This window comes from Bos indicus x Bos taurus, chromosome 13 (assembly GCF_003369695.1).
Source record: "Bos indicus x Bos taurus breed Angus x Brahman F1 hybrid chromosome 13, Bos_hybrid_MaternalHap_v2.0, whole genome shotgun sequence".
NCBI classification, from domain to species: Eukaryota; Metazoa; Chordata; class Mammalia; order Artiodactyla; family Bovidae; genus Bos; species Bos indicus x Bos taurus.
This window is the reverse complement of record NC_040088.1, coordinates 82,857,043-82,873,346: the sequence shown is the minus strand read 5'-3', so window position 1 is coordinate 82,873,346 and position 16,304 is coordinate 82,857,043. Positions and strand designations below refer to the sequence as shown.

At 41.9% G+C, this 16,304-nt stretch overlaps 1 protein-coding gene across 1 annotated transcript in view; it reads right to left on the bottom strand.

Annotated features, from left to right (window-relative positions):
• Nucleotides 1-1,587: 1,587 nt before the first annotated feature.
• TMX4 (thioredoxin related transmembrane protein 4) overlaps nucleotides 1,588-16,304 on the bottom strand; it is a 56,116-nt gene continuing 41,399 nt past the window's right edge. Inside the window, exons 7-8 of the mRNA XM_027560331.1 lie at nucleotides 7,744-7,807; nucleotides 1,588-6,117 (exon numbers count right to left, since the gene is read on the bottom strand). Coding sequence (XP_027416132.1) covers nucleotides 5,753-6,117; nucleotides 7,744-7,807 — 429 coding nt within the window. The 3' untranslated portion in view covers nucleotides 1,588-5,752. The remainder of the gene's footprint in view (nucleotides 6,118-7,743; nucleotides 7,808-16,304) is intronic.

The window sequence follows — 16,304 nt, the reverse complement described above, 5'->3', positions numbered from 1 at the left end:
AAATCAGCCCTGGGTGTTCATTGGAAGGACTGATGTTGAAGCTGAAACTCAGTTCATCCTAAAGGAAATCAGCCCTGGGTGTTCATTGGAAGGACTGATGTTGAAGCTGAAACTCCAATACTTTGGCCACCTGATGGGAAGAGCTGACTCATTTGAAAAGACCCTGATGTAGGAAAGATTGAGGGCAGGAGGAGAAGGGGATGACAGAGGATGAGATGGTTGGATGGCATCACTGACTCAATGGACATGAGTTTGGGTAGACTCCGGGAGTTAGTGATGGACAGGAAGGCCTGGCATGCTTCAGTCCATGGGGTCGCAAGGAGTCAGACATGACTGAGTGACTGAACTGAACTGAACTAACACAGGCTAGACTGCCTAATCCTGTTCTAAGTCTGAAGAGGGTCACATGTCCTAAGAAGACTTAACCTATTATTGTAGAATAAATTTCAAAGAACCTCAAAGACTGGAGCAAAGAAGGGGATTGCATCTCAGTGTTGGTTTAAAAAGCTGCAGGCTTTGCTCCCACTAAGGATGTATGACCAAGTTCAAGTAGGTCAAGATACCACATAGTGGATGTTCTTCCATTAGCATGCTGAGCAAGTTTCTCTAAGGACTTGGTCGTATGGAAGTTTAATCATTTTTTTCTTACTACACATCCCTGTGTGCTTAGTTGTTTAGTCGTGTCCAGCTCTTTGTGACTCCATGGACTGCAGCCCGCCAGGCTCCTCTGTTCATGGAATTCTCCAGGCAAGAATACCGAATGGTTTGCCATGCCCTCCTCCAGGGCGGCATCTTCCCAACCCAGGGATTGAATCCAGGTCTCCCGCATTCCAAGTGGATTCTTTACCATCTGAGCCACCATGGAAACCCAAGAATACTGGAGTGGGTAGCCTATGCCTTCTCCAGGGGATCTTCCTGACCCAGGAATTGAACTGGGGTCTCCTCCATTGCAGGCAGATTCTTTACCAGCTGAGCTACCAGGAAAGCCCACACATGTCCCTACTATCTTTCAAAAATGAAAACTCTAATTCCATTATTTCACCCCAGTCTCTGAGGGAGTCTGTCCTTTGGGCTTTTCCACTGCTATACTGACAGGAAGGGTCAGATGCAGTATTCTGAATGCCCTAGGAGACCAGGTCAGTTCAGTATCCCAAAGGGTTAGTAGCATCCCTTGCCATCTGCTCCACTGCCGGCCACTTCCAGACCTCAGGAAAGAGGGGACCTGAGGGCAGTGAGTTTCCATAGACAACACAACTATGATGAGGAGAAAGCCTTGGATCTTTGCACTCATTCCTGAGTTTTTGTGAACCTCTCAGAGAAGCTAAAGCAAGGGTTCGGGATGCATCAAGTCAAGGAGGAGGAAGAGAGGAACAATGAACAGACAGGATGGAGGATGGACACATGAAAATTACTTTTTAACAAAGTAATATTTTTCACTGCCTAGGCAAATGACTTCTGTGAATTTCGTGTATGAAAAAGAACTTTTGTTTTGTTTTCTTTTTACTTAGTTATCACCATCATTATGTTTTGATGCAAGTGGAAATTTACAATAAAATGAAAACAAATAGCATCAAGGATCACATACAATTCTGTGATAAGGTGATCTGTAATTCAGGCAATGTACGCTTGAGGCTCATATCTTGATCTCCTACTCCAGTTGCTGCTGATGCCATTTGAGGAAAATACAGATGAAGAGAAAAATAAGTATCACTAGGCTAAAAAATTAAGACAATTACAAGAATATAAATAACAAATTTATAATGGATTGCAGTACAAATAAATAGTATTTTTAGTATAAAGCTACATTTGCATGAAGAAGCTACATTTGCACTGTTTAGTAACAATTATGATTAAAATACACCAGAAACATGTTAAAGTTGTTTGAGTCACATATATACAATGTCACAGTTCACAAGAAGCTTCGCTGAGAATAAGCCATCTGAAGGCCATGTGTCCTGATCTGAAACTATCAAAGGCCTTTCAAGCAAACCTCCTGGCTCAGGAAAGATGCTCAAAAAGCTGCCCCATCCAGATCGATCTGACTTGACTCCACTTTTGGTTTTCAAGATAAGCTATAATCTTCTAAAGGGGATCATAATGTAGACTGATATAAACAGATACTGAACAAGAAGGAACTTTTCTATTGGCACAGAAGATTTACATCACCATTTTCCCAAATGTTATTATTTGAAAGGATGGGTGAACCACACATTTATAAGACTGGCAGAAATAACACTTTAACACTGAGATAAAGGACATAATGAAACTACTGATACACATTATAAAAAGCACCAGTCTCCCCTTCCTTTTCTTACTTCATGCCAATTTAAGGTTTTAGGCTAAAAGCTCAGGTACGTCTTATCATTTCAACTCTTCTTTGGACTCTTTAATGTTTCTCATTCTGTAAATCAGGCTCCACTCTTAAAGGACTTGGTAATAAGTCACATGCCAAGTACTTGCCTTAAAAGACACTTCTATCATCTACCCAAATCACACATACACAAATCTTACAGAAATACCACAGCTATCAACAAGGATTTGGGCCATAAGAGTCAAAATTTGGCTTTCTCCACCATCAGAGTCAGCCTGACCAAAGCTTGCTTGCTTTTTATCACAGTAGTAATTTTGGATTTCTTCTTGTAATCAGAGAAGCTTGTGGCTAACTGGGATCTTGTGCCAAGATAAAGCGGCGGGTTTGTACTCATGGGTTCAAGCCATGTGAGTTGAATGAACCAGCTTCTCATCCATTCACACTTACAGTTAAATGGGAAAGAAAGAAGTAGACTGCCTACATGTTGCTTCAGAATGAGAACTCTAAGCAAGCTGGGGTTGTTCGCCAAGAGACAAATAATAAAAGGAAGAAATCAAGGAAACAGTAACTGGAGGTTTCAAACTTTCCCTCTAACCAGTGAACAGGCATTATGCTCTCACTTCTCACACAGAAGGCACTGCACCCATTCCCAAGTGAACAGTTTATTTAATTTACCTAACTTTGATATTCTATAACTAAGTAACTGATATTGCAATACAGGGAGGTATGATTATTTTTTGAATAAAAATCATATTTCTATGCACTTGACTTCTGGATTAAGGACTACTTATTACCTACAGGAAAAATCTATCAACTCCTATTGAAATGTTAATCTAATTTTAAATTATTTTGGGTTGATATTTTCCTTTAGTTTTATATTCAGGAAGAACTTAAAATGAACCTAAAGTTGCAAGTAGAAAGAAATTAAATTCGATTGTGTACATCTCTCATCAGAATATTAAAAAAAAAAAAAAAAAAAAAACTGTAAAAAGTCCCCATAGCAAATACTTCAACTTTTAATGAATCCACATCTCCAAACTGTTTTCTCCTCTTCCTCTATTTTTTTATGTATTGTTGAGAAAGAAAATACATTTTTCTTATTATATAATTAAATACTATCAGAAGTCCAACTGGAAATTGGCCTTACATTTATAAAAAGCCAAAGTAGATTTTATTTCTTCATTCCATCCCCTTTAGTAAAATACTTCACTGACAGAAAAAGAATTATTTCAATATGGGGGCAGGGGATTGGGGAGAAGTATCATACAGAAAAGCCAAACTATGAAGCCTTTCTTATTCCAATACTATTGAACTTGAATTCAATTATCTTTGAAAATTTTGTTTCAGCTGATTAGAAAAGAAACAGAATCCAGTGCCAGGAGGGCAGGTTCAGCTTGTCTCTGCTCCAGAAAGGCTTCCTGGTATCAGGGAGATGGAGCTGCCTCTCTGGAGGTACCACTGGAACTGGGACTTTGGGTGAGGTGTCAGAGCCCCAGATGGTGGTCGGGCGAGAAGTGAGCACAAGTCAAGGTTTTCCCAGCCTGTCAGTTCTGTGATGGCCTCAAACTTGAGATTGTGTTGCTGTCTAAAGAGAAAAATTATCGGCAACTCTTAATGTCATCACACTGGGGGATGAGACTATCAGGTAACTAAGTGGGAAAGATGAAAAATAACCAACTCTAAAAACTGGATTCTGTCAGAATAAAAACTCCCTTTGTGTGAGGCTTGCAATAGGCTCATTCAGCCACATCAGGGCAGAGTTTCAGAACCTCCCCCTCCTCCAGTAAGCCCATGTTCAAAGTTAATACAAGGTAAGGGTTATCTAAACAGCAGATAGGAGTGTACTGCATATTTCTTCTTAAAGATTACAGAGTAACATGGAGACTTACATTACCATATGTAAACTAGATAGCCAACGGGAATTTTCTGTATAGCTCAGGAAACTCAAACAGGGGCTCTGAATCAACCTAGAGGGGTGGGATGGGCAGGGAGATGGGAGGGAGGTTCAAAAGGGAGGGGATATATGTATACCCATGGCTGATTCATGTTGAGGTTTGATAGAAAACAACAAAATTCTGTAAAGCAATTATCCTTCAATAAAAAATAAATTAAAAAGAAAAAAATGACAGAAGCTTTTTGAATTCCATAAACCTGTACTACTTATTATTCCATCTGGACTCAAGGGGTGTACAATAAACTTTAGACACCTTTCATAAGCTTGGAATCTAATATTATGAATTTATTCTAAGGCATAAATCAGATAGATGGATGGATTTTCTAAAGGACATTGGGCCCCCTGGGTACTTTTAGCAGACTAAATATTGAGATGTATGGAAATAAAATTCTTTACAAGATTAAGGAAGAAGGAAACGAAATCAAACCTTTCATTTTCAGATACACAATTTCATTAGTTCTTTCATCAAAAGCGTTATCAGTGAAGGAAAATCAGAAATGTTTTTTCAGTTATTATTAAACTGGTTCAAGAGCCAGGGAACCCCTTGAAATGGAAACAAAACAATACAGTATTCAAGGTTTCATCATAAGATTACCTTGTACTGGCAAAGACGTAGGAGATTTCTGGCTTCAAAGAATATTGCTAAAGGAGCTTTTGGAAAAAAAATTTAAAAATACCACGTTTTGGCTAAAAACAACCAAAATCTCTCCTGTAAAACCGCTACTTCTTTTTGAATCTCTGAAGGTTACAACATTTTGTTTGAGACCCTTGGCAGTCATGGCTTCATGGGCTGTGCTGCTTGATTATCTAAACCCTTAAGGAAAAATAAATACAGCTAATATCAAGCTGACTGCTGCCCGAGTCCTCTCACTGAGGAAGTACTGTTCAGAGGATGGGGAGCCCACAGGCCCATGGTGGGAAAACTGGAAATGTTAAAGGTAAGAAATAAAACACAAGAAGGGAGGTTCAGAGTTAGAAACATTTCCAAGCTTTTTTCTACAATAATCTCCAAGGCCCTCTCAACTTCTATCTCTAAAAAGTACCCCTTTATATGGTGCCTGATGGCCTGATGTTTCTTACAGTTTGACAAAAATCAATATTCAAACAAGAGGAACCAAGATGGCTGCTACACTCAGGGTGCTCAGCTTGCCCTGCTCTCACGGTAAGGGCCTGCAGCCCTGTCTGTGCCCGTGACAGTGCTCCTGACGCTGGGGACTGCGTTCTCTGGTCAGAGCTCTGTAGCCCCGAGTAAACGTGTGCTCACCCCCGGCCCCAAACAGACCCCAGCACCATGTTTGCTTTTCTGTATCCTGATTGTCATGCCTGAAAGATTCTCCCTAACATACACGAGGCTTAATGCCATGAGACTAAATGGCTAAAGATTATTGTTTAAGAGAAGCTTGCTCATTCAAAAAGAAAATAAGAATTTGGTTTAAACTGCAGACAAAAGGGGAAGTTAACATATTCTTTTGGTCTGTATTCCAGTCTCAGGCCGACGGTCCCTTGTCAGCATGCTGACTTCTGCGCTGTCTCAACGAGTCTCCCAGCGCCTCTGTGCCAGCCGGGCGGGGCTGCTCCAGGCTGTCATCTCCAATCTCACTGGACCCCTCGTCCTCCCGGGCCTCCCTCGGGGGCTCCGGGTCCCGGGCATCACTCTTCTCCTCGTCCCCGCCAGCAGCTGGGCCGTCCTCCTCTTCCTCCTCTGCTTCCTCCTCGTAACCAAGGTCCTCTTTCTCATCCTCATCATCTACAAGGCTGTCCTTGTTCTCTTCTTCATTTGAATCATCCTTTTCCTCCTCTACATCCTGCAACTGTTCAGTTAAATGAACCTCCTCTGACCTGAGATTCTGCTCTGTGGAAGAAAGAGAGGGGAACATTCTCTGATTAAACAATGGGCATTCAAAATGCTTTCACTAGTATGTAGAATCTAAAAAAATAAAACAAACGAATGAATATTATAAAACAGAAACAGACTCATACAAACTAATGCTTTGTACTGATTCAACAAACTAGTGGTTACCAACTGGAGGGGCAAGACAGGGGAAGGGGAAAAGAAGTACAAGCTACAAGGTATAAAATCTACAAGATACAAGGGTGTAATACACAGCATAGAGATAGAACCAGTATCATAACTTAAAATGGAGTATAACCTATAAAAATAATGAATCAACTCTATTGTACACCTGAAACAAATACAACGTTGGACACCAACTATACTTCAATTTTAAAAAGGTCATTCAGCAGTCGATTGCATTTTGCTGTAAAATGAAACAATGGGGTACAGGATGGCTTTCTCCATCATGAAACCATGTTACTGCAAAGGACAGATCTCTGGATGGCATCCTAGCCCCATCCAGGGTGTCTCCACCTCTCTCTGGAGACTCGCTGACCGAGCTGACTTGGGCACAGCCCAGGGGCATGGAGGGCAAAGATTCCTCTGTGCTCTGTGTTATGCACTTTGTAGAATGCTCAGCAAAACACTCACTGGTCATGGTAATTGGTTCAAACTCTGACTTAAGCAGAGCCAGTTGGAATCCTGTCCAGGAATTTTTGGCCAGAGTGAGGAGGATAACTTTCTCTCCTTCTACAGGGATTGTTAAACTGATGAAATGTGAGTTGGGGCTGTTTAAAGCCACTGAATCAGCTTCACAGAGACAGAAAGCGATCATCTTTGGGCTGAGCATGAAACCAGAACATCCTTGGATTTTTCAGCTTTGTAAACTAATAGATTTTTCTTTCTTCCCCTAAGTTACTTTAAACCGGGATTTTGTTACTTTTAAGAATTCTAAGGAATATAACATAGTTTATAATTATATATGGAAGTCTGAAAGCCTTAAAAACTTTAAGAATTAAAAAAGAAATATAAGCTTATTTAGTTAAACTCACATAAAATTCAACAATTACAAAGTCTCAGGAGTCTTCAACACTTCCCTAGCAGTCCAATGGTTAGGACTCTGCACTTCCCCTTCAGGAAGTGCAGGTACAATCCTGGTCAGGAAAGAAAGATCCCACAGGACACAAGTATGGCCAAAAAAACAAAGTCTTCCTGCAAACAACAGGAGTAAAAGCATGGAAATCCAGGGGTATTTGGTCCCAGAAACAGTGTGAAGTACTGAAAGGATTTGGGAAGACTGCTTTAATGGCTCAGAGTCATTACTGGTACACAGGAGAAACTCAGTAAGTGCCACTTCCCCTCCTGCCTTGCTCATCCCAGTTTGAATGAAGGAAAACATGTCAACTGATTAATGAAAGGCATACAATTCAAGGGAAAAAGTAATGGCCAAAATGAAATGTTCTTTAATGTAAGAGAGGAAAAAAAAGAATGCTTGCTCAAATCTATCTAGAGAACACATTTCAAGAAATTTGGTGGTGGTGAATGTTTGGTCACCAGCAAACCACAGGAAAATTCACTATGAGCACAGAAGGGCATACCACAGACTTCTAAAGATACTCTATCTCATAAACTTGTCATCCTTACCAGAATGTTCAGATAAATTCCTTGGAAGTGGCAAGTAGAAACATTCAGATATTACTACCAAGACCTGGAGGGAAAACAGTGATTTTACAGTGAGTAAATAGAACATTTACTACCAAACAACCTTAAAGTTAGGCCTTGCTTCTATAACCAGATATTCATAGATAAATACAGAGCAATTGGTCAAAAGTCCTCAAAAATACAAGGCAAGGGTATAATTAAGAATTTTCTATTTTTCAAATGTGGATATAATGCTGGAAAATACTATTAATTTCAAACAGAGGTCACAAAGTCAAATGTATACACACAGTCCACTAAAAATAATAAGCAAGTATAAGAAAACAGACACTCTCAGCCAAGTCTGAAGTGATCCTTTAAAAAACCCTACTATGACAAATGATACCACTCTCATGGCAGAAAGCAAAGAGGAACTAAAGAGCCTCTTGATGAGGGAAGATGGAGGAGGAGAGTGAAAGAGCCAGCTTAAAACTCCACATTCAGAAAACTAAGACCCTGGCATCTGGTCCCTTTGTGAAGTGAAGTGAAGTCGCTCAGTCGTGTCCGACTCTTTGTGACCCCGTGGACTGTAGCCTGGCAGGCTCCTCCATCCATGGGATTCTCCAGGCAAGAATACTGGAGCAGGTTGCCATTTCCTTCTCCAGGGGATCTTCCCGACCCAGGGATCTAACCCAGGTCTCCCGCATTGCAGGCAGACGCTTTAATCTCTGAGCCGTCCCTTTACTACATGGCAAACAGAAGGGGCAAAGGTGGAAGCAGTGACACATTTCCTCTTCTTGGCTCTAAAACCAATGAGGAAGGTGACTGTAGCCATGAAATCCGAAGACGACTACTTCTTGGCGGGGAAGCTATGACAAACCTAGATAATAGTGTTAAAAAGCAAAGACATCATTTTGCCAACAAAGGTGCATATAGTCAAGGCTATGGTTTTCCCAGTAGTCATGTACTGATATGAAAGCTGGACAATAAAGGCAGAGAACTGAAGAATTAATGCTTTTGAATTGTGATGTTGGAGAAGACTCTTGAGAATCCCTTGGACTGCAAGGAGGTCAATCCAGTCAGTCTTAAAGGAAATCAACCTGGAACACTTTTTGGAAGGACTGATGCTGAAGGTGAAGCTCCAATACTGTGGCCACCCCATGCAAACAGCTGACTCACTGGAAAAGACCCTGATGCTGGGAAAGACTGAGGCAGAAGGAGAAACAGGCAACAGAGGATGAGATGGTTGGATAGCATCACTGAGTCAACGGACATGAACTTGGGAAACTGAGGGAGATGGTGAGGGACAGGGAAGCCTGGAGTGCTGCAGTCCATGGGGTCGTGTAGAGTCGGACATGACTTGGTGACTGAACAACAGTATGATAAATAAAATGAGTCTGTATATGGGTTGTCATTCACCAGTGGGAAACTCCTGATTATGTGGAAGAGTATTTCAGGGTGTAGAATTACTAAGAGTGCTGTAAGAAATTACTAGAGGTGCACTGGCAGGACCCTGAGGGATGGGATGGGGAGGGAGGGTCAGGATGGGGAACACATGTACACCCATGGCTGATTCATGTGAATGTATGGCAAAAACCACCACAATACTATAAAGTAATTAGCCTCAAATTAAAAAAAAAAGCAGTGGGAAAATAATAATAATAATTTAAAAAACAAATTACTAGAGGGACAAACTAAGAAAACATATCAATGATGTGAACTAGATCTTATTTTAAAGAGTGACTGGCCTCACCTCCAACCTTGATTGCAGCATTGACTCACTTTCTACTTACTACTACTAAGCTGCTTCCCTTGATAAACTACAAGCTTCCTAGAGGAAGGTTCATTCTGGCTCATGTTCCACACCCGGATCGTGTGCTGCGGTGATGAAACTGATGGGACGATGTGTGAAATGGGACTGAGGCAGTCGGGGTCCCTCACTCCCTACACCCTCCGCACGGCCTCCGCACAGTACTGCGCAGCAGAGAGAGACCAGCGTGGGAGGAAGCCGCCCGTTGAGAAGGGCTGCACTGGTCCTCCTGTACCGAACTAACTCTTGGGCTTCACCTTCACTGTGAACAACTGCCCAATCTTTAAAATAGGAACAGTACTTCATAAATTTAAGGGGTTCAAAACTTTTAAAACTCTAAAGTCATGTCCTTTTGATTCAATGTTATAAACATCAAATGAGTAACTCACTTTGACTATTCCCACCTGCATAGTTATTTATTACTTTACTTAATACTTGGTTCATTACATTTAAGATATCATGTTAAAATCTGGGGGGAAGGGTTCAGAAAAAGATAAAAAAAGAAGTTGTAAAGCAATATGTATCAGGCAACTCATAAAAAAATGAAGAAAGCTCTTTGATAGATACTTCAGAGATACAGAGACAACAACCAGTCCTGGGGGTGGGGAAGGATCCAGAATGACCACTTAAGAGAGGTGGCCTTTGGGGCCCTGGACACGGTTAGGAGAGGACGAGCACCACCAGTGGTCTGACTCATGTAAGCAGCACCACGCTGCACAGAGGCTGTTGGATCCAGCTGTTGTTCAGTCAGTCACTCATGTCCGACTCTGCGACCCCATTGACTGCAGCACGCCAGGCTGCCCTGTCCTTCACTACCTCCCAGAGTTTACTCAAACTCATGTCCATTGAGTCGGTGATGCCATTCAACCATCTCATCCTCTGTTGTCCCCTTCTCCTCCCGCCTTTAATCTTTCCCAGCATCAGGGTCTTTTCCAATTAGTCAGCTCTTTGCATCAGGTGGCCAAAGTATTGGAGCTTGGATCCAGAGAAACGCCTAAATGACAGACAGAGGAAACCCACGTGCAGGGCAGTGGGATGCACGAAGCACCGAGTGTTGGAGAGGAGCAAGCTCCAAGCTCTTAAACTGATGTGAACAACAAAGAGGAAAACACTTCCACCTGAAAAGACAGAGTCTGAAAACCAAATGACAGCCACATGCTTATAGTAGCTATTCACTGAACATAATGCTTTTTTGTGACTTTCTTTTTCCTTTTGCCTTTCTTAATACCAACTGAAGCAGAAATTTTTGGTTTGGTCACATTGCAAAGGAAAGAAGAAACACCTTCCAGTCACAAATAATTGGCATTTACAATAAAGCCTGGGAGGGAGTAAGTCCCACCTGTGAGATACCTGGGCCATCTAGAATGCACATAAGGGGGCCTAGAAGAGACTTACGGGACACCAGCCTCAACCCTGTCAGCTGTATGACCCTGGGCAAGTCACTTAACTGTTTTCTCACTTCAGTCAGTTCAGTTCAGTCGCTCAGTTGTGTCCAACTCTTTGTGACCACATGAATTGCAGCACGCCAGGCCTCCCTGTCCATCACCAACTCCCAGAATTCACCCAAATTCATGTCCATCAAGTCGGTGATGCCATCCAGCCATCTCATCCTCTGTCGTCCCCTTTTCCTCCTGCCCACAATCGTTCCCAGCATCAGAGTCTTTTCCAATGAGTCAACTCTTCGCATGAGGTGGCCAAAGTACTGGAGTTTCAGCTTTAGCATAATTCCTTCCAAAGAACACCCAGGACTGATCTCCTTTAGGATGGACTGGTTGGATCTCCTTGCAGTCCAAGGGACTCTCAAGAGTCTTCTCCAACACCACAGTTCAAAAGCATCAATTTTTCGGCTCTCAGCTTTCTTCACAGTCCAACTCTCACATCCATACATGACCACAGGAAAAACCATAGCCTTGACTAGACGGACCTTTGTTGGCAAGGTAATGTCTCTGTTTTTGAATATGCTATCTAGGTTGGTCATAACATTTCTACCAAGGAGTAAGCATCTTTTAATTTCATGGCTGCAGTCACCATCTGCAGTGAGTTTGGAGCCCCCAAAAATAAAGTCTGACACTGTTTCTACTGTTTCCCCATCTATTTCCCATGACTTGCATTCTCTCAAAAGGACAAGTCTGGGGTCAGTCTACCACTAAGGGCTGCTTCATGTCTCTAACACTACATACATAACTCCATTACACCGTCATCCTTCCCAGAAATTGGGAGGAAAATCCTCTTGTTCCATCAGTTCAGGATCTATTTTCCAATCTAAAGAACCACTCTCTCGTGATGGGACACTTTCTGAACCACTAAACATGGCACTGTTTACAAACAGGGCCTATACAGGAATGGTACCCTCCTCTCCCTCTTCCCTCCAACAGTTAGATGTTCAGGTTTCAGCTTAGCAGACAGCCAGGCATCTAAAAGAGGAGAGCAGACAGATTTGCCATCTTTCATAGAGAGTGAGAGCTACACCTCCTGATACTGGAGACCCTCTCTGTGGAAGCTCTGTGCTAGGAAGCGGTCAGCAGCATATACTGGGTTGACCAAAAAAGTTCATTCCAGTTTTCCCACAAGATCTTGGGGAAAACCCAAATGAACTACTGGCCAACGCAATAGAAAAATGGTTCACCCAAGTTGCAAAATTCAGACAGTATCTACAGCAACTGAAATGGAGATCAGATAAGACAGGCAAAAGTTTGCTGCCCATATATTCCATGGCTTTTCTGCCTGTCCGCAGCTTTGCTATTTTCCATCCTTCAAAGCAGAGTTGCCATCAGAAAGTGATGCAACCAGAGCAATCTGATGTACATTTACAGGCCTTCCCCATGTTGGTTTAAAGTGCAGAATATAGAAACAGAAAAATATACGGAAATATATTCTATAGAATATAGAAACTTCATTTCTAAAACTGAGCCCTTGGGTTACATATGAAAAATAACATGGTACGAGTACAGCCACTATGGAGAACAGTGTGGAGGTTCCTCAAAAAAACTGGAAATAGAACTGCCATATGACCCAGCAATCCCACTGCTGGGAACACGCACCAAGGAAACCAGAAGACACATGTACCCCAGTGTTCATTGCAGCACTGTTTATAATAGCCAGGACATGGAAGCAACCTAGATTTCCATCAGCAGATGAATGGATAAGAAAGCTGTGGTACATATACACAATGGAATATTACTCAGCCATTAAAAAGAATGCATTTGAATCAGTTCTAATGAGGTGGATGAAACTGGAGCCTATTATACAGAGTGAAGTAAGTCAGAAAAAAAAACACCAGTAGAGTACATTAACACATGTATATATGGACTTTAGAAAGATGGTAATGACGATGCTATATGCGAGACAGCAAAACAGACACAGATGTAAAGAACAGACTTTTAGACTCTGGGAGAAGGAGAGGGTGGGGTGATTTGAGAGAATAGCATTGAAACATGTTTATTACCATATGTGAAATAGATCACCAGTCCAGGTTTGATGCATGAGACAGTGCGCTCAGGGCCGGTGCACTGGGATGACCCTGAGGGATGGGATGGAGAGGGAGGTGGGAGGGGGGTTCAGGATGGAGAACACATGTACACCCATGGCTGATTCATGTCAATGTATGTCAAAAACCACTACAATACTGTAAAGTAATCAGCCTCCAATTAAAATAAATTAATTAACAACAAAAAAATAACACTTGAAAAATATTTCAACCATTACTAGTCTCAATAAAGACAGCAAACAAAAACCAAACTAGCAGTCCTACTTTGACTTCCCATCTTTTAAAATTATGGAAAAAAAGAAAGATGTAATGGTGAAGCTTATGGGAAACAAAGACTTGATCAGGAAATCACTTCTCTATGGGAAACGTCGTGCCCTTCCTGGGCAATGCATATATTAACATTTCATGCAAAGACTGGCACAATAAAGGACAGAAATGGTATGGGCCTAACAGAAGCAGAAGACATTAAGAAGACGTGGCAAGAATTTGTATGCAGGTCAGGAAGCAACAGTTAGAACTGGACATGAGTTGGAACAACAGACTGGTGCAAAATAGGAAAAGGAGTACGTCAAGGCTGTATATTGTCACCCTGCCTATTTAACTTATATGCGGAGTACATCATAAGAAACACTGGACTGGAAGAAACACAAGCTGGAATCAAGATTGCCAGGAGAAATATCAATAACCTCAGATATGCAGATGACACCACCCTTATGGCAGAAAGTGAAAAGGAACTCAAAAGCCTCTTGATTAAAGTGAAAGTGGAGAGTGAAAAAGTTGGCTTAAAGCTCAACATTCAGAAAACGAAGATTATGGCATCTGGTCCCATCACTTCATGGAAAATAGATGGGGAAACAGTGGAAACAGTGTCAGACTATTTTTCTGGGCTCCAAAATCACTGCAGATGGTGACTGCAGCCATGAAATTAAAAGACGCTTACTCCTTGGAAGGAAAGTTATGACCAACCTAGATAGCATATTCAAAAGCAGAGATATTACTTTTCCAACAAAGGTCCGTCTAGTCAAGGCTATGGTTTTTCCAGTGGTCATGTATGGATGTGAGAGTTGGACTGTGAAGAAGGCTGAGCGCTGAAGAATTGATGCTTTTGAACTGTGGTGTTGGAGAAGACTCTTAAGAGTCCCTTGGACTGCAAGGAGATCCAACCAGTCCATTCTAAAGGAGATCAACCCTGGGATTTCTTTGGAAGGAATGATGCTAAAGCTGAAACTCCAGTACTTTGGCCACCTCATGCAAAGAGTTGACTCATTGGAAAAGAGTCTGATGCTGGGAGGGATTACGGGCAAGAGCAGAAGGGGACGACAGAGGATGAGATGGCTGGATGGCATCACTGACTCAATGGACGTGAGTCTCAGTGAACTCCGGGAGTTGGTGATGGACAGGGAAGCCTGGCATGCTGCAATTCATGGGGTCGCAAAGAGTCTGACACGACTGAGCGACTGATCTGATCTGATACACAAAAAATATCTTCATGACCCAGATAACCACTCAATATGCCAGCAAACTTGGAAAACTCAGCAGTGGCCACAGGACTAGAAATGGTCAGTTTTCATTCCAATCTCAAAGAAAGGTAATGTCAAAGAATGTTCAAACTACCAGACAATTGCACTCATCTCACACACTAGCAAAGTAATGCTCAAAATTCTCCAAGCCAGCCTTCAACAGTACAGGAACTGTACTGTTCCAGATGTGAAATTCCAGATGTTCAAGCTGGATTTAGAAAAGGCAAAGGAACCAGAGATCAAATTGCCAACATCCACTGGATCACTGAAAAAGCAAAGAAATACCAGAAAAACATCTACTTCTGCTTTATTAATTACGTCAAAGCCTTTGACTGTGTGTATCATAATAAACTGTGGAAAATTCTTAAAGAGATGGGAATACCAGACCACCTGAACTGCATCCTGAGAAATCTCAAGTACACAGGTAAAGAAACAGCTAGAATCGGAAATGGAACAACAGACTGCCTCCAAATTGGGAAAGGAGTACGTCAAGGCTGTGTATTGTCACCCTGCTTATTTAACTTACATGCAGAGTACATCACACAAAATGTTGGGCTGGATGAAGCACAAGCTGAAATCAAGATTGCCAGGAGAAATATCAATAACCTCAGATATGCAGGTGATACCACCCTTATGGCAGAAAGCAAAGAAGAACTAAAGAGCCTCTTGATGAAAGTGAAAGAAGAGAGTGAAAAAGCTGGCTTGAAACTCAACATTCAGAAAACAAAGATCATGGCATCCAGTCCCATCACTTCATGGCAAATAGATGGAGAAACAATGGAAACAGTGACCGAGTTTATTTTCTTGGGCTCCAAAATCACTGCAGACGGTGCCTACAGCCATGAAATTAAAAGATGCTTGCTCCTTGGAAGAAAAGCTATGACCAACCTAGACAGCATATTAAAAAGCAGAGACATTACTTTGCCGATAAAGGTCCTTCTAGTCAAAGCTATGGTTTTTCCAGTGGTCATGTATGGACATAAGAGTTGGACTATAAAGAAAACTGAGCACCAAAGAATTGATGCTTTTGAACTGTGGTGCTAGAGAAGACTCTTGAGAAGTCCCTTGGACAGCAAGGAGATCAAAGCAGTCCATCCTAAAGGAAATCATCCTGAATATTCATTAGAAGGACTGATGTTGAAGCTGAAACTCCAATACTTTCACCACCTGACACGAAGAACTGTCTCATTAGAAAATCCCTTGAAGCTGGGAAAGATTAAGGGCAGGAAGAGAAGGGGATGACAGAAGATGAGATGGTTGGATGGATCACCAACTCGATGGACGTGAGTTTGAGTAAACTCCAGGAGTTGGTGATGGACAGGGAGGCCTGGCGTTCTGCAGTCCATGGGGTTGCAAAGAGTCGGACATGACTGAGCAACTGAACTGAACTGATGACTCACAGAAGGAAGGAGACCCTATGAGGTCATGGAGATCAAGCTTCACATGACGACACCCATGCCTTGCTTTCAGTCCCCAGTTAAAGGCAAAGGTGATAGGGATCAGTGAACCTGAGACCTCACTGAAGGCAAAGCTTCTAGCTGTTGTGTCACTTTCAACACACATTAGAGGTACAGAAAATGCACGTTGAGCAGAGATACATGCTAGCTGTTTTACGGAAATGTATTAATAGAAAACATATGAGTCTATTACTGCTTTGGAATTATTATTTCCTTAAATAACGTTCTCTTCCCAACTTCTTTAAAGGAACAGTATCACTTGGTCACTTGAATAGTCTAGAATCAACTCCCTT